The 17801-nt window shown below is 37.5% G+C and overlaps 2 protein-coding genes across 2 annotated transcripts in view; both read right to left on the bottom strand.

Annotated features, from left to right (window-relative positions):
• NFXL1 (nuclear transcription factor, X-box binding like 1) overlaps window positions 1-9225 on the bottom strand; it is a 46127-nt gene extending 36902 nt beyond the window's left edge. Inside the window, exons 1-10 of the mRNA XM_051789946.1 lie at window positions 8930-9225; window positions 7458-7628; window positions 7015-7124; window positions 6059-6192; window positions 4381-4559; window positions 4051-4212; window positions 3845-3945; window positions 2529-2643; window positions 2079-2203; window positions 1018-1140 (exon numbers count right to left, since the gene is read on the bottom strand). Of these exons, the coding sequence (XP_051645906.1) occupies window positions 1018-1140; window positions 2079-2203; window positions 2529-2643; window positions 3845-3945; window positions 4051-4212; window positions 4381-4559; window positions 6059-6192; window positions 7015-7124; window positions 7458-7628; window positions 8930-9095 (1386 nt within the window). The 5' untranslated portion in view covers window positions 9096-9225. The remainder of the gene's footprint in view (window positions 1-1017; window positions 1141-2078; window positions 2204-2528; window positions 2644-3844; window positions 3946-4050; window positions 4213-4380; window positions 4560-6058; window positions 6193-7014; window positions 7125-7457; window positions 7629-8929) is intronic.
• Window positions 9226-12049: 2824 nt separating this feature from the next.
• On the bottom strand, window positions 12050-16540 carry CNGA1 (cyclic nucleotide gated channel subunit alpha 1). Its single transcript, XM_051790005.1, has 7 exons — window positions 16429-16540; window positions 16151-16217; window positions 15745-15777; window positions 15539-15640; window positions 14542-14649; window positions 14289-14395; window positions 12050-13455 (listed from the first exon to the last, which is right to left on the bottom strand). Exons 1-7 carry the CDS (start codon window positions 16538-16540, stop codon window positions 12050-12052), a joined length of 1935 nt encoding a protein of 644 aa, XP_051645965.1.
• Between the last annotated feature and the right edge of the window lie 1261 nt (window positions 16541-17801).

The following is a 17801-nucleotide window of genomic DNA, read 5'->3' on the forward strand; positions in this document are numbered from 1 at the left end:
AACATTTAAAAGTTCAGATTCTTGTAATATTTTAATCTAAAATAATTCAGAAGATTACACATAAAATATTCAACAATTTGCCCCATTACTCTGCAATTTCTTCCACTTTTACGCTATATCGTCCCTAGCACAAAGATACCGCTAATAATTTTTTTAAACACCTTTATCTTTATAGTAAAGCTCAGATAACTTTAGGATCAGTTTTCTACTATCACACCACTACAGTGGTGGATGCCAGGACAGGAGGGAACCCCATTTTTAATAACTTGAAAGGTACCCACCTTCCAAACTGTATATGGAAGAATGACTATTAGGAAGAGAAACATGGATTTTTTTATCATAAATTAAAGATGTCAAGGTTGCATTTACTTGTTTTGTAATCTTTTCACGCAGAGTAAATTCACTTTAACAATAATATTAAAAAACACATGAGAATAAAACTGTATTTTTTCATGCCTGTTTGGGATAAGAAGTCCAACTTTCATAATGTATTAATTCACAAACAGCAGACAACTTTCAGGTCTTCTTTAATGAATAAATTGAAAAGACAGAGACTATCAATCATTTTTTTGATTTCAAATGAGAAGGGAAACAAAACTCCAATTCCCAACTGTCAGACTACTGCTGATTGCAGTGGTGCATATTAGAAGTGTGATGGAATGCTGGGCTATGAAAAATAAGAGTATGTTCCTTACAAAGTTATGACAGATCTCCAGCTTTGCCTACAAAGTTAGGAAATAAATGGGTTTAACTACTACAGAATGCATAAAGCATGAGTAACTACTAGAGAATCTGAAAGCAAAACTGCCTCCTAGAACTGGAGAGTTGTCAAAATCTCCTCTCGGTTTTTAAGGCCACTTAGTTTTTCTTGATGACTTGCTGTTCAGAGAATTCTAGTACACCGAAAACTAATTTGAATGGCATTGAGATCTTTATATAGTATAAAATATTATGTCTAAATTTTGAAAAAATTTATCTAAACAATACATTTGAGAAAGATCACCTGTGGGTACTCACCTTTCTCCGACACTGGTGCTTTTGGCAATCTCGAATTTTAGTACACTTTGTTTCACACAGATATGGCTTATGACATGGCATGCGTTTAGTGTGCTTTCCACAGCGACACTGCTTTTCAACCTCCTGGGCAGCAAGACAGGTAAAAAAAGCAGAGTATTTTTAACACAAAAAAAAAAAAAAAAAGAAAACAACACGATCTACTACTAAAGAAAAGTACAAGGGAAAATAACATTTACACTGCTCTGTCACAACAGGAAGTTTATGACGTGCTCTGAGCAGATTAGCTATCTCTGAAGTAACTACCTGGGGACCTTAAGTTGGTATTGCAAACACCTCACTGTAGCCTCTTCACTCAGAGGGAAGTCACTTCAAAGGAACCAAGCAAGTGTGTAGTGGAAGATGTCAAGTGTAAACACAAAACAAATTCATCCAAAAAAGAACCCCTCCTGCACAGTAAACTAGATTCATCCATCATGAATACAGGTAAAATGTAAGTGAGCAGGTCTATCTGACCTTCATCCCAGCTGTCATGTGCTAACTACTTTCACCATAGACTTTGCAGCCAAAGTTGGCTCAGGAAGAGACAACTGAGACCAGAGAGCAATGGGTTTATAGACCAGACCACAGATGCTCCATGGATGTTTGGACCAGACCGAAACTTTATTTTCTTGTTTGTAAGAAGATAATGTTATGCTACAGCACCTTCCATTTCACTAATGAAGGAATATCGTAATATGACAAAGCCACAAGGAAGCTAGAAAATTTGGGGAAAAATTGTCTTTTAGGATATAATTAATTAAAAAAATGAAAACAAACCAAAAATAGGCCCAAACAATAAAACACTCATCTATGCCTCAGTTCAGATACATAATGCTCAACTACTTACTCAGAAATGTATTGGAGCGACAGGCGAACAGAAAAAGAACGTGCTGCTTTTAATGAACATAAACTCATAGATTTTGTGATAGATACAACTCCATTTTCCTTAGGAGATTCGCACTGTTTCAGGCATACAGTTTAAAAACCCTAACAAAATGTGAACTTGCTACAGCAAGACTAACCTGTCTGCATATTTCACAGGGACCCCGATGACAGCGCTGTGAACATTTATGGATGCCACATTCCAGAACTTTGTCACAACTATCACCACAGGTGGGCACATCTTCTGTGCAAGGCAATGTAAACTCTGTATAAAAAGACAGAAGTACAAGCAAACATTTAGGAAAAAAAGCCAAAATATTTAGGAAAAAAATGCAAAGTGTAACGAGTTCAAATGCCAATTCTCTCTCATTTTTTAAAAAGGTTCTCCAGAGTTACTCAGTTATTCACATCGCAAATTAAACCCCTGGTACTAAGTAAAGTTTTGAAAGCTATGCAAAAAAAGTTAATACAGTGTCACAGTTGACTGTAAGAACTTCTTGTGGACCTGCAGAATTAAACTAAACTACTCATTGTCAAAGACTGGATGAGTTTTTTTTTAATTTATCATTAAAAAAAAAAATGTAGCTTACTTGTTTTTCCACATGGACAGGACCTTTTCCCAGAACGAGGACAGTCTCCACAGGGACCAACATGACAAACTTGTTCACATGTGTGATTACCACATGGCAAACGTTTCCTACACACCTGAGAAACTCAGAAAAAACAAGTAAATGAAGTGTAATGGAACTACACACCAAGACAAAGCAACCTAAGGGTAAAAAGTAGGAGACACATCTGGATGGAATTTAACTTTCTTTACATTTTGCTAACAAATTTTATATTTGATGAGTTCACCATATAAAACTGATCATCCCTGCAGTGATCCTAGTCTGAAAGACTCCTGTATACTGAGGAGGTAGTGGTTCAGATAACCTGAGTAGTCCAGGTCTGTGCTGTGCTGCACATACAACTTAACCTTCAGGTCTGCATTATACTGCAGATCCGCCTTGGCTGTAGGATAAACATACTGTAGCAGAGGAGATTGGAGGCAGCTCCCACTTGGTACCAGTGATTATGCTGCCTTTATCTAGAAGTGTAGCAAGAAGTTCTCACCCAAACATCCTTTCTGTTTGACAGTAGAAATTATGATCAAAGATGCTTTCTTGTAACAAAATCTTACAATAGTTTCAATGACCAAAATGGGAAAGCTCGTTTTACAGATGGGGTCTGCACTGCATGCTGCAGATTCACATTTCATTTGATGATGCACAGTTTGGGGTTCAGAACGTCTAAAGGGACACACTATATTTTACATTATACTCCCTTAGTGTTAGCTGAAATAACCTGTATTTTAACCAATACTTCACAGAGGCTAAGTGCCTTCCTTACTGGGGTCAGAATGACCAAGTACCTCCTGGTGCAGCCTCCCATCTGCCACTTAATTTTTTAAAATTATTTTTATTTTTTACAGTTGATCAATCCATAGCCTTGATCTTAAGCATGAGCTGCAAATATACTTCAAGGAATGAATCACAAAGTTTTCATTCTGCTAGTCACTAGAAGTAAATAACCATGAAAGTCTTGCCTACTAAGCTGTGGTTTCATGTTTATTTTTGGAGGCAACAGCTGAAATTTCAATCTCAAGTACAAGCAGAATATGCAAAGTCAAATTCTCTATTACACTAACAATTCCAGAACAGTGACATTTTAGCTACTACAAGAAATTAACTGGGCAACCAACTAAATCTGTTCTCAAACACTGCTGCCTATATGTTCAATTGCAATTTCAAAACTTAAAAAAAAAATTATTTTCTTACCGAATTGAGTTTTTCCAATCCTTAATTACACCAAGTAATCAAATTTTATAATGATGAGAAATCTGTTAAAAAGAATAGCTTCAGCATACCTGATCACACTGCCACTGAGGACTTGCACAAAGTCTTTCTGCTGTCTGTCTGCCACAGATACACCGTTGTTTACTGACACGTGGACAAGGCTGACAATCTCCTGTATGTAATTGCAAAGTGACATTAAGAATAGGAGTTGCAAAAAGATGATGTATCTTAACAATTGAAACAACTACTCCTCTGAAGTTTAAGAGAGCAGGTGTACCTGCATGACAGGAATTCTCACAAGTATGTTGTCCACACAGCAATGTTCGTCCACACGGCAGGCAACACGACCACTCCTTGGCACTGCACCTCCGGGGCACTGGCTTAGCCTTCTTACAGTGACAGGTTGTTGTGACCATCTTTGGGCAAGGTGGACAGGGTCCTAATTACAGGAAAAAGAATAGCTTGCTAATGGTCATTCAGCAAATGCAGCCTTAACTACAGCTCTTTTATTCTTGAGAATTTTAAACATACTTAACAGATTTTAAGTAAAACTGTGTAACAGGTACCTAAATACAGGTCATGCAACCAAGAGAGGCAAAGGATTTACCTGGATGACAAAGCAGCAAACATTTATGACCACAAGAAGGTTTGAATTCCCTCTCACATATCTGACCACAGGAGTGAGGTACCAGCCATGGGTCCACTGTTGGATTCTCCACTTTTCCACAGTAACAGTAATACCTACTGGGAGTTTCAGAGCGTTTGTATTCAAACCTACATTTTGGGCTACAACAAAGGAAAAAGGAGTGAAAAGAAAAGCAACTTTTTAAAAAAAAATTTAAAAAGAAAAAGCAATTCTTATCATTTTGGCTTCCCAAGATTGTTACAATGCTACCAATAACATTTTTACAACTACTATAACCAATAATAATATAATTAAATTTATAATATTCACTGAAGGTCTTTCTATATGTCAGATTTTACAGTGCATTCATTAGAACGTCTAAGGAATTGTCCCATCACAGTAATCTCTTTTCTTTAAGATTATACATAGATAAGAATTCAACACAGCAGGAATCAGAAGAATTTGTATGATAGGCAATACCACAACAACATATGCCACAAGGAGTTAACCTACTTAAACAGAACTAATTAAACAAAGGGATTAAAAACAGGTGTTTACTAACAGCAATCTACGTAAGCCATGTAAAACAAAGTTTAGCGATGCTACTAAAACTATGCATAATAATTAGAATTTTATCTGAAAAAATTTAGACTGGAGATGCACACCTTTATTTGTTACCCTTGATGTTGAAAGAAATTAAAAAATACATTATTGCTAAAGGTAGATAGGCATTAGAGGTCTGGAACTTTTAAGTGCCACAGGCTCTACAGGCTTTCATGTGCAAGCCATGGATGAGGGAGGCAACACTAGGAAGAAGAAACAAAGCAGTTTACATTTCTGGCTACAGTGGGAAACGACAAAAGATAAGGAGCTACTCCTCAGAGTAGAACAGGGACCTTGAAAGACCTATGCACTCATTTTTATCAAATAAAATGTCAATTTGCCATGATACAATACATTACAGACCATAAAGTATTTCTCAATAGAGCCTGCATAGCTTTAGCATGTGCCTGAATGTAAAATAAAATACAATTCACCTTGAATTTTTTTCATTATCAACATTATGCTAAAACACAAAACTAGTTTATAGTACAACAGGCATTATCAACTTGAGATGCTGCCAACCAAAAACTTGATACTTTTATTTCCTAAGCAAACTCACTTAGGAAATTTATTCATGCAGCCACAATATTACCTTCTTTTTTATACAATCTCAAGTAAAACTGCTAGACTGGCTTTAATGCTGAAATTATACAGAGACTAAAAGAGTAAATAATAAATCCCTACATCTTGCTATTTGAGGACTTCTTTAAAACTTATTTATTTCATGTTGCCAACTTTAAAAGGGAAAAATATGCAAAGCCATTCAGGAATAAATATTAGAAGCTGAGCCATAAGATAGATAACCTTACCTTCTAACTTACCTTCTCAGAAGTTAGAACAGATTTGATGCAGTAAGTTTTTAATATCACTGTGAAATATTCCTGAATCATGTTAATGAAAACTTAAAGATAATTTTAAAAATCAATAGAAAAGTCAGTCTTCTAAAAATGCTTTTTGGTATGCACATCATTTACAGGTACTGTTCCTTTCTAAAGTAACACCAGTTCACACAGTTTTCACAATAGAAATAACTGTAAATGTACCACAAGAAGCTCACCATGGCCAGGGATAGTCTTTCTTCCCAAAATCATCATCCGTCAAAGGAGACGACACAAGGAAAAGGCTGTCCTTGGCCCACTTTTGGATACACACCAGGTGAAATATACAAAAGCACCCACAGCAGCTCCAGACCTAAAGAGGAGACATAAATGTCAATTAATTTCAATTAGGTTTCTTTCTGTTTCTGTTGATGAACATCCATAGTATCTAAAGAAATACAAGCTTTCACTTTTCCCTTTAAAAATGGGTTTTCAGAGATAGATTATACCCATTGTTAGATGAATACAGGAAGTTCTATTGTTACAGATTCATACCTATAAATCTTTTTTTCCCCGACTCCCGTGGGAAGTTTTTGCCAAGGCCTATGGAGGCCAAAATACTCAGATAATCAGAAAAATGTTGATTTAAACACACTGCTGGAGGTCATGTAGCACAAACTGATGCCCAGAGAAGGACTATGGTCAACTTAGCTCTGTTCAGCTACAACTCTGCCTTGCAAAGTTGGAAAGTCCTGAGGGATGGGGACTCTGCAACCATCCTGGACAACCTACTCCAAGTGTCATACTACCTTCCCAGTACCCAATCTGCACCTTCCAAGCCTCAGTTTGTGCCACTGTCCATTATTACACCACCTGGCACCACAAAGGTGACTTTGGCTCTACCTAAACTATTGCAATTTGATAAGAAAAGTGCAGCAGAAAATTTAACTTGTAATTAACTATTCTACACTATGATAACAAACATATGTAAAAAAATACATATTCTTATTACAAGCTAGATATATAAGTACTTATATATATGTGTTCCAAAATCCAAAGATGCCAAGTGCTGCATTTAGTACTCTTACCATTTTAAAGTTAACAATCCCACGAATTATCTCAGTATTATAATTAAAAACACGTTATTCAGACAGTTCTATTTGTTTCATTCTAAAAGATTACTGAAAGTACTTACAGCTTGGTTCCTTTTAACGGAAGCAATGCAGATGAGACAGGTCATAGCCCCTGACTGAAAAGCTTCATTCATGTACTGTCTTGTACGTTCCAGTTCACTTGCATCTCCATCTTTAATGTATAAAGATTTTTAAAACAATCAGTAACATTCGATCTGCTATTTGGTACATGTTGAGACTGCTGGGGGCTTTTTCTCTGAATAAAGGCCAGTCATATTATTATAAAACCACATTTAATACAGTTTAAAACTATACCATTGCTTCTGCATGGAAAGACAAGAAATACTGCCAGCATGCATGGCTGGGAACAAATATTCTTTAATGCAAGACATCAGTATAGAGTGCTTTCCTTCCAATTATGGAAAAATCCTAAAACAGAGACAATGACACAGCATTGTTTATGCTTTCATACCAAAATAAAAGCCAATAAATGAAAAAAAATTACCAGTTTGACTGGTGTAAATGTTAAACGTTTTGTCCAAAATCTTTCCTTGTTTCACTTCAGCATCTTCATCATCATCTTCAGACGAGGAGCTTAATTGATCTCCAATTAGCTTTTTTGCTGCAGCCTGATTAGCCTTCTTAATTTCATCAAATTTCTTCAGTGAAGATAATTCTATTAAGAGAAAATATTACCGATGATTAATACCCTGATAGTTAATCATAACACTACATTCAGTTCTACATACTTTCAACTGTCCTTTTTTTTAAAGAACTTACTGATTTTATTTTTTTAAGGGAGTACATTGTTACATTTTCAATACCATACAAGAACAGATAAATTGTATTTACTTCTTTACTGTGCATAATCCATAAAATTCACAGCAGGAACTATTATCTATCAATTACTACTGACAAACCCAACCAAATATACCAGAATATATGCATCTATAATGCTGCTTTATGAAAAGGATACTTAGAAAACCACACACACATCCTACAAAAACACAACTTTCAGAGCATGAGGAAGAAAAACAGAAACTGCACAATTCTTGACAATTGTTATGATTTGCAGATACCCTACAGGTAACTCTCTCCGCATATGGTATGTCTTAAATTACGATTTTCACTGATGTCCCTCAAATTCGACAAATCTTTACTGCAATAGAATGTTCATGCCGTTTCACAGCTGGCAGCATTAAAAGCAATGGGGTATTTTAATACAAGCTTTTTTTGAAGTTACTGCACGTGAAATAGAGGAAGGTTCTCACACAGAGGTACAAAATTATGTAATTCAACAGAGTTCATAATAAACCGAAGTGCCTTTAAGATAACATTCCACGGAGATATAAAGGTCTTCAGCAGATCGCAGGTCTTAAGTACCTCCTAGTCTTCTGTATTAGACTATTGCACCCAATATATTCACTAGGGTGTTGTCAAGTTTAGTTTTAAGGCTTTTCTTAAGAAACTATGCTGCCACTTAAAAGAGCTCCGACTTTGGCACTTTTGTGCTGTATTTCACAAGGATTAACTTGCACTCACAGCAGCCCCGCGCACCAAAAGCCCGCACCTTTCCCAGACCGCGGCAACGCGGCTCCCTAACCAGAGCACCTAAAGATGCGTGTCCCTACCGGGCAACTCCAGCCGTGATAAGAAACTGATACTTCATCCTTTACTTCACACTCTACTCTTCTGCTTCAGGGGCACCGACTGTGCTCCCTGCGGAGGGCACAGCCCCGAGCCCCCCGCCACTGCCCGAGGCCCCGCATCTCCCGCGGGCAGGAGCCTGCAGGCAGCACACGGCACATGGCGAGCACCGGCGAGCGGCGCGGAGCGGAGCCGGGGCCCGCCAGCCTCCCTTCCCCGTGGTCCCGGGCACAGCCCCGACCTGGCCACCTGCAGGGGCTCCGAGCCACCGCCGGCTGCCCCGCCCGGGACCCTGCAGCTCGGGTAGGGGGGACAGGACGCGATACTCACCGCCGGCCCCCTCGCCGATGGTCCCTGCGGCCGCACCGCGGGCACTACCGCGGGCCCTCGGGGCCGGGGGCCGGGCAGCCGCCCCAGCGCGGGCGGCGAGCCCGTCCCCGGGCCTGGCGCGGCCACGGCCGCGGCCCCGGCCTCCCTGGCGCCAGGCAGCCTCCATTCCTGCCCCGCCGGTGAGCGGAGGGCGGTGGAGAGAGCACGGTCCCGGCACCGCCACCCCGAGGGGAGCTGAGTCTCCCTCTCCTCCCCGCCCGGCCCGGCCCCTCCGCCCGGCGCCGGCGGTGGAGGCGGCGCGGACCGCGGTGCTCCCGCGGCAGCGCGACTACAGCTCCCAGCGCCCCCCGCGCGGCGGGCGGGGCGGCGCCGGCACCGCAGCCCTGGCCCGGCCCGTCAGTGAGTCACACAGGCAGACCTTGTGGTTAGGAGAGGTCGGGGACCACCTGGTCCCGCTCTTAACCCTCCACTGCCAAGTCCACCACTGAACCGCGTCCCTAAGTGCTACATCTGTAAGGCTTTTAAATACCTCCAGGGATGGTGACCCCACCACTTCCCTGGGCAGTCTGTTCACTGCTTGACAACCCTTTCAGTGAAGACATTTTTCCTAATATCCAAACCAAACTTCCCCTGGCACAACGTCAGGCCATTTCCTCTCTTCGTGTCACTTGTTACTTGGGAGAAGACGCTGAACCCCACCTCACTACCACCTTCTTTCAAGTAGTTGTAGAGAGTGATAAAGTCCCCCCCAAAAGCATCCTTTTCTCCAGAGTAAATTTTTGGCAGCCCCTTCTGTGGCATGCAGCTCTTGCCTGCATTTGCTTCATAGCTCCTCTTCAGAGTATGAGAGTCAAAAACCAAACACAAAGCCTGTTTAGAAACTTTATTTAAGTATATCCAGAAAGTTTTACTGCAGGACAAGTTGAAATAGTTTTAATTTTATTGACATTTCCTTTTAGCACTTATACGATGTCATATGCTAAGAGAAAATCCTGCATTTAGCCTTTTTTTCAGCAAAGATATTCTCCTAAAAGTTGAGTAATACAACATTTCCAGTCATAAAGGGTCTGAAAATAGTAAGCGAACTACTGGAAGTCAATTCTGGTTTTCTGTTTTATTTCAAAGTGTTTTAAATTAAAGAATTTTTATTCTTAAGAAAGAGGTAGCTAGTGAATACAACTCATATCTTAGACTGAAGGATCAATTAAAAAAACCTGTTAACAGTAAATATCTGTCTTTATTAATTAAAAGTAATATCATATTACACATTTCTCAAATACAAAGTATTAAACACTTCAACAAAGGAGAAAAGTGCTTCCTAAGTGTCTCATGAAACATGGTGTAGCCATCTAGGATGCTGCTGGCATACAGATTGCAAATTATATTCAAGACCTGGGTTGGTATAATGCTGATTGTAAAGTCCAACACTCACAGTATTTAAATGACAAAATAATGCTTGTTCTCGTGTGCAGTGTTAGAGTCTTTAGTAATAGGATGGCATATTCTTTCCCCTCATGAGTTCATTAAGCCATTTGTCATTCAAAGCACAGGATCAACAGTGGATGAAAGCCATTTCATATTTATATTTATCCTTGTCGTTCCATATATATCCTGTGCAATAAGTACTTCATAACATTTAATCCCTGCAGTGGAATCAAGAGTTATTTATAAATCTCTGGCATTCTGGAAAACATCAACATTACAAAAAGTAAAACAATTAGAAAGGAATGTACTTTATAAAATATCCAATTTATAATATCTCCATCTCATTAAGGAGCAAATGAATGTGTAGATATATTATTGACATTAACATGTACCTATGTATTTTTTAAGAGTGGCAGTCCAAGTTCCCAGGGTAAACAAATTGTCCTAAATACAGAATTATCCATTCTCTCATTGCAGTCCCTTTCCTGGCTCCCTTTCATTAAATTTATCCAATGCTAAGTGCCTATGATCAAATTCTACTGAAAATACCCATCTGAGACCATAACTAAGAAAAACATTTTTGCCAATGAAAGGAGACATAAATTAGGGGGAAAATCCAAGAAGATAATGCTTCTCAAAGTAGTTGAAAATGGAGCTAGCATATAAAACAGTAGATTTTACTACTTAGAAATAGTTATGAAGAAAGATATACACTATCAATGGAAAAAATAATCTCTTTAGTTGTATTCTTTCCCCAACAGCAGCTACAGAAGATACTGCAGGGAGAATTTGGCCTCTTCCAGTCATGTCTGCCCCTTGCACTCTGCCAGCATCCACAAGTGTCATATTAGGGACATACACGTTTTTCATCACAGATTATAAAAACTTGATAGTCCATGTCCAGCAGCCACATGGATGTTAAGTATTTGTCCTCAATGCTAAGTATTTTTTATTATTGTGAAAAGAACAGCTAGATTTTGCACCACTCATATCTGTCATATTAATGCTTGAAAAAAGTTGTATTTTCTCCTCTCCTGTCTCTATTCTATTCCAGCCCTTGCATGTATTAGCCTGAAAAAAGGACCATTTCAAACCCCCCATTTACATGTCAAGAAATCAATCAAGGTGGACCAAATAAAGTAATAGTATTTTCCAAATCTTACAGCCTTCAGTACTCTCATCTGCATATACTTAATTCCTGACATAATATCCCATACTTAATCTTATGGTAATCAATAGATAATAAAATGTGTTCATTTACACACGAGTTTAATATAAAGGTTAATGACCTCAAATAATATAGTTGTTACCAAAACTGTCCTTCTTTCCATAGGCAGACAAGAAGAAATTATTTTAAAATAGTCAGCAAAACTTCCAATATTTGCTGGTATATGACTGTATATAGACTGAATGCATTTGCCATAGAGGAGTGTTACATAGAGTACATAATGCATTAGCAGATAATTCCACCTGCTTGTGCAAGAGCAAAATGTTATCTTCCGTTCTGATTTGTGATTCTTCTTTTTCTGCCTGAAACCTGCCAAATATGTGCTTCTTGTAGGAAATTGGTAACATTGCCTTAACAAATAACTTTTTGTAATTAATAGTCAGGTCCCACAAATATTAGAAATTAATGTATTCAGCTCCATTCAGGATTTGACCCTAAGTCTTACTGGCAGTGTTTTAATCTGCTTTTCACAATCCAGGTTTATCTGTGGATGGATCTGCTTCTTCTAAGGCTGCAAACTCTTCCTCTATAACTGGCTTCAATATTTTCTCTATTTGTGTAAGTCTTTTTTTCAGTTTCTGTTGTGCACCGTCATACTCAGCCAACAACCTGGCAAACTTTGTTTGTAACCTGTCCATCGATCGTTCCATGTAGGCGACCTTCTCTTCAAGATCTTTAGGATCACTTCCTAAATTTGCAATTTCAATGTCCAGCAATCCATCTTTCATTAGGATTTGCTTGCCTTTTTCTTCCAGCATAGCCTTTGCATCTGGATATTCTGTTAAAGCCTCCATAAGATCATCTTTAGACAGACAAAACAAGTCCGAATAGCCAATACTTTTAATATTGGCTGTTCTTCGATTTCCAGCTTTGCTACCTTTGATATTAAGAATGCTGATTTCTCCAAAGTAGCTGCCATCACTTAGGACCACAAATTGGGTAATTCCATCATCAGCAACTACTGCCAACTTGCCTTCTTTGATAATGTACATCTCTCGTCCAATATCTCCTTTTCTGCAAATATAGTCTCCAGGACTGTATACTTGTGGCTGGAGTTTCAAAACCAGTTCAACCAGCAGACCAGCTTCACAGTCTGCAAAAATCCGAACTTTTTTTAGTGTTTCCAGGTGAACATTGATTGCAATCTCTGCTCTTAGTTTATCTGGCAGATACTTCAAGACTTCCCTTTCATCCACAGCTTTTTTGTTTGTCCACAGGTAGTCAAACCACTTTATAACTCTTTTTTCCATGTCTTTACTCACATTCCGAAAGTGCATATACTGCTTGATAGCATCAATCCTTGCTTGAAACTCTGCCCTGGCAGCATTCATGTTGGAGATCATAGAGCCCACGTTACCAACAATGGTAGCAAAAATCAATACTCCAACCAAGAAGTCAACAACGACGAAGAAATACTCAGAATCTCTTACAGGAGGGGGTGTTTCACCGATAGTAGTCAGGGTCAGTGTTGACCAGTAGAGACTGTAGACATATTTTCTAGTCAGACGAGCAAATTCAGGATCAGAGGTGTTGGGGTAGACCCATGTGTCAGCCCCAAATCCAATGGCTTTTGAGATTGAGTAGTACACACAGGCATTCCAGTGAATAATAATCACAATGTACATGACAAGGTTAGAGATCCTGAAGATATTCGGGTAGTTTGTCCTTGTTTCTGTTCGCTGGAAGAATTCAAACATCCGAGCTACTCTGAGTAGTCTGTTTATTCTTAATTCCGGGTAATTCAATCCTAACTTAAAGTATAAGAGATCAGTTGGTATGATTGACAGAAAATCTAATTTGAATTGAAAAGATTTCTTGTATTTCTCTCGAAGCTTTTGTTCTTCTTTCACCAGAAGACCTTGTTCCAGGTAACCTAAAATAAAATTGTCAATATTAAAAAAAGGCTACAACTTCAAATGTGCTGTGTTTATTGTCAGTCCAAATGTACTTTGAAGAAATATTTTGAGTGCCAATTCCAGATGGAATGTAACTTCTCTTACTTTTTAATATGCCATTTCTTATTTATAAATACTCAGCTTAGTTCTGTGTGGTTCAGTTTGAGCTGAATTATACACCTTTGAAAGATAAACATTTTAAGCTCTGATTCTTTCCCTCCATTTTTCCACTATGGTGAACATCTGGGAAAAAAAAAAAACAACCTCACTCTCCCAAAAAAACCTCCACAGGCTATAGAAAGGGTGGTTAATAAGAGAAAGAATTTGGACACAGGAATTTCAGTTCCATATTGAGTGTATCTACTCAATAGCTCTGAATATAGGATAAGATTTTAAACAGTTGCAGATGAAGTTAATGGGAATGTCTTACTTGCTCAATCATTTTGAAAATCAAGCGAGTATTTGAATACCCCTTTAACACAAAAAACAGATTTAGGTGTGAGTTTTTCAGAATCCCCAATCCTCACTTGGCTGCATTGCATGTTTATTTTGTCTTTATGAGTCAGCTGCAGGCAGAATAGCTTGTACCTAGCATACTTCAGGTTTTATGTATTCTTTGAGTAATACATTACAGTTTCTCTTACTTTTACAGGTCACAGGCTACAGTCTTTCAGAGATCTAGCTCGATGTCTTTGTTCACTTTTGCACTTCATCAGGGGTATTCAGATAATCAAGCAGTAGTGTTTTGACTATTTTAAAAAACCTGACACAAATAAATGAAAAAGAATAATTAATCATTGAGTATATTTACCTGTCCTTGTCCGTACAAACATGTCAGCAACGTAAATGGCATCAGAAACATAATCAATAATAAACCATGCTGCTAAGTAGTCATGCTGAAGCTCATCAAAACAGGCTCTGAATAGGAAAAGACAAAAGCAAATCACCATGAAATGAAAGTTAAATACTTGCATTAAATCAGTGATGAATAAAATACTTTTTATTTATCTAGGGATATTAAGATTTGCCAGATGTTCTATATAGGCATTGAAGGAGTACAGCACCTAGCAATAATCATGGTCCAGTTGTACATGACAGGCATTGTGATGCAAAACAACCAGTTGTAATATATATTTCCTGCTGGATCAATGGTGAAAATATCTTTCTTCTTCCTAAGGGATAAGCAGGGGGGAAGAAAAGGAGATTTAATGAGAGACTTGAAATACACAAAGTTTTTGAGGAAGAAAGCATTCCAGAAATTGTTATTGTAAAATAAATGGTCTTCATTAAAGTTGAGTTGCTTGAGTGCATGGAAAATATGAAGCTGTTATGACTTGGGACACAAACTTTAGAATCTGAATTTTTCTGAGCAAAATTACCCTGGCAGTCCTACTTCAGTTTATAGTGGCACATGTAATTTTAAAATTAATTTTTTTCCTACCCAAATAACGGTCTTGTCTGATAATTGATTTTATCGTCTTAAAAAAATATTATATGACTACTAATGTTTAAATAAGAGAGATAAATCATCCCTATCATTCCTTTCTCACTGGGAAAAGTCTAGCTCTGAGAAAGATAAAACATTTACACAGAGAAACCAAGGAATGGGAAATCATACAACACAAGTTCCTGCTGCACTGTTTTAAGTTTCTGTCCTTACGCAGAAAATTATGAATTTACCAAGGAGAAGGTAAAGTAAAAACTTTTAGATCATAGAAAAGTTTACTCGCTTGTAGGTGCCTTTGTGTGTGGAAGATCTGTGTGTGGAAGAGACTGCTTTATGATGACACAGCTTTTGCTGCAGGGTGTTATCCACGAGATATTAGATGATCAAAATCCAAAGGAGATATGTCTTGATTAATTTTTTCCATGCATGCATATTTCTGTCATCCATATATGAAGTTAAGTCAAAACAACTCTACTCTAGAAACAACAACAGCAGTCTGTACACTCATTCACTAGATCTATAAACATCTTTACAGGGTGTTCAGGAGTGGATTCAATTTTACATCAAAAGCAATTTTATTAGACAGCATAACATTCTAAATGAAAAATACTTACTCTTCTATATTTTCTTTCTTCTTGGGCTTATCTTTATTTTTATTTTTCTCCTTTTTTTCTTTGTTCTTTTCTGTTTCTCCATCCTTTTTTTTTTCTGGCTTGCTAAAAAATAGATTTACATTTTCCATTGTTAAAGACCAAATTAAAACATATTTAGAAGAAACTGAATATATTAGCAATAGTAGCATAATTACTCTTTGTCTTACCTCTTCTTTTCTTTTTTTCTTTTCTTCTCCTCCCTAATAAAAAGAAAAATATGATAGATCATGGAATGCACATATCTCTTGCTTCCACATTTACTTATTTATTAGAATCATCTACATTCAGTAAGGATAACATTATACTTAGGTGTTTGACCTTCAAAAAAACTATTGTATTCACCTAGAACTACTTTTATTTTAAATTAATAGATACAATACCAGTAACTTTGCTATTGAGAATGTTCATCATAGCTGATGTGCATAAAGTTAAAATATACATGCAATCTCTTTTGGGATTACCTGAAAGACATAACTGTTTCTAAAGAAATTATTATATATTATTACTCTTCATTTCTGCTTAAACAGACAATATTGCAGTACTCTCACTTTATGAAATGGCAAAGTTACTTACGCATCTTTATTACTATTATTGTTAATATTGTAGCATGCAAATACACCAGGTAGATATCGTTGCCTGGGGAACAACAAAATAACAAGTTATGTGATATCTGCTGAAATAAAAAGAAATCTCCTAAATGTTTATAATAAGCAATATATCATAATCTTAAAGACTTAGTTTATTACTAGTAGTGAAGAAAATTAGATGATGGCAAGCATCTGTGCTTAGATAATCCTATGCATATTATCAAACTAAAAAGAAAACAAACTGACACAAAACAGTATATTTGACATACCTGTTTTCCTCTCTCTGCATCAATCCAGGGTCCTTACTGGTGTCGTGCACTACTACGTTTGGAATAATTGTATGGGAATGATGGGCCTCAATCACTCCTACCTTCATGGTCAAGTTCGTCTTAACTTGAGCTATTAAGGAAGATATAAAAAAAGAATCAAGCCATTTCACAACAAGAAGCAGCTTTTTTTTTCTTCCCTAAAGATGAATACTTTACATCCTTGCTTCCTCAAAGACCAACAAGATTTTCAGTTTCCTGTCTCCCATGAGGCTCCCACCAGACAAGAAAGAGCACTGTGGGTCCTTCATTGTGCTGAATGACCAGGCAACTGCTGCTAAAGAGAATGTTCAACACATATTTGTCTTAGAGGAAGCATTAATTTAGGTCTTTCTCCTGAGCCTTGACACATACTTTGAAAATATTTAGACAATTGTATTTGAAACACTGATCACTGTTTCATTTGGTTTTGAACCAAAGGTTCGAAAATTAATGTATCAAAATGGATAAACAGATTCATGCACAGGTGGCATACTGAAAACCAGACTAAAATCAACTGATTGTAGGTCCAATGTCTGATACCCAAGAGTTATACTCTGTTGAGAGCAATGAGTAGGTTCTCTAAATAGGAAGTTAAGACTGATGCAGTAATTTCCTAATGCACATAGCAGGTAGTATGTAAAGACCTAAATAAAAATGTTAGTGGCTGTTGCTTCTCGGTTTGTTCATCTCAATAAAAAACATACTGAAAATATTTTATAAAAAATATAGTGCATTTTGCTGCACAGTTTTCTAGCGCTGGGGTAATTAACTACTGCTCTCCTTTTTCATCACTTATTCCTAAAATGCAGTAGGCATCAATAAGACTGCCAACTCTTTGGGCATGAATTGTGTCAACAAGTGTGATCAGCTCTTGACAGGGCCATTTAGAGAGGATTATAAAACAGATGCTATCCACTGCAGTAAAAATATCCTGTGCATGTGAAATCAGAATACAGAGATGTGTGTAAGACACAAACTGACAAATGAGTGGCTGTAACACTGATAAGTGAAGTCAGTTGACATAGAATGAATAATTCTTAAACAAAGTACTTCCATTCTGTAGTCAAGCAAACCGCAAAACAGCAGCAGGATGATACAGCTGCCATATTATGGACAGACTTACCTGACTTCCCTTATTAGTCAACGAAAATAAAAATACTCTTATACAGGAATTAAGAGAGAAAACCCATGTTTCCAGCACTTATCAGACATGAATGACACATGGTGCAAAAAATAATACAGCAATACAACATTCCACAAAACAGAAAGATAAAGATTGAACATTAAGACATGTTCTTCCATGAATAGTCCTAAATGTAGTCCAACACT

The sequence above is a fragment of the Manacus candei genome, unplaced genomic scaffold (genome assembly GCF_025592945.1).
Source record: "Manacus candei isolate 608988 ecotype Guabito, Panama unplaced genomic scaffold, ASM2559294v1 h1tg000028l, whole genome shotgun sequence".
Taxonomy (NCBI): Eukaryota; Metazoa; Chordata; class Aves; order Passeriformes; family Pipridae; genus Manacus; species Manacus candei.

Coding starts and splice junctions, on each gene's coding strand:
- CNGA1 (XM_051790005.1), bottom strand. CDS start 16,540: ATGAAGGTAGGAGTGATTGAGGCCCATCATTCCCATACAATTATTCCA. Junction 16,218..16,428: donor GAGAGAGGAAAACAGGTATG/TCAAATATACTG, acceptor TTTTGTTGTTCC/CCAGGCAACGATATCTACCT. Junction 15,778..16,150: donor AATAATAGTAATAAAGATGC/GTAAGTAACTTT, acceptor TCTTTTTATTAG/GGAGGAGAAGAAAAGAAAAA.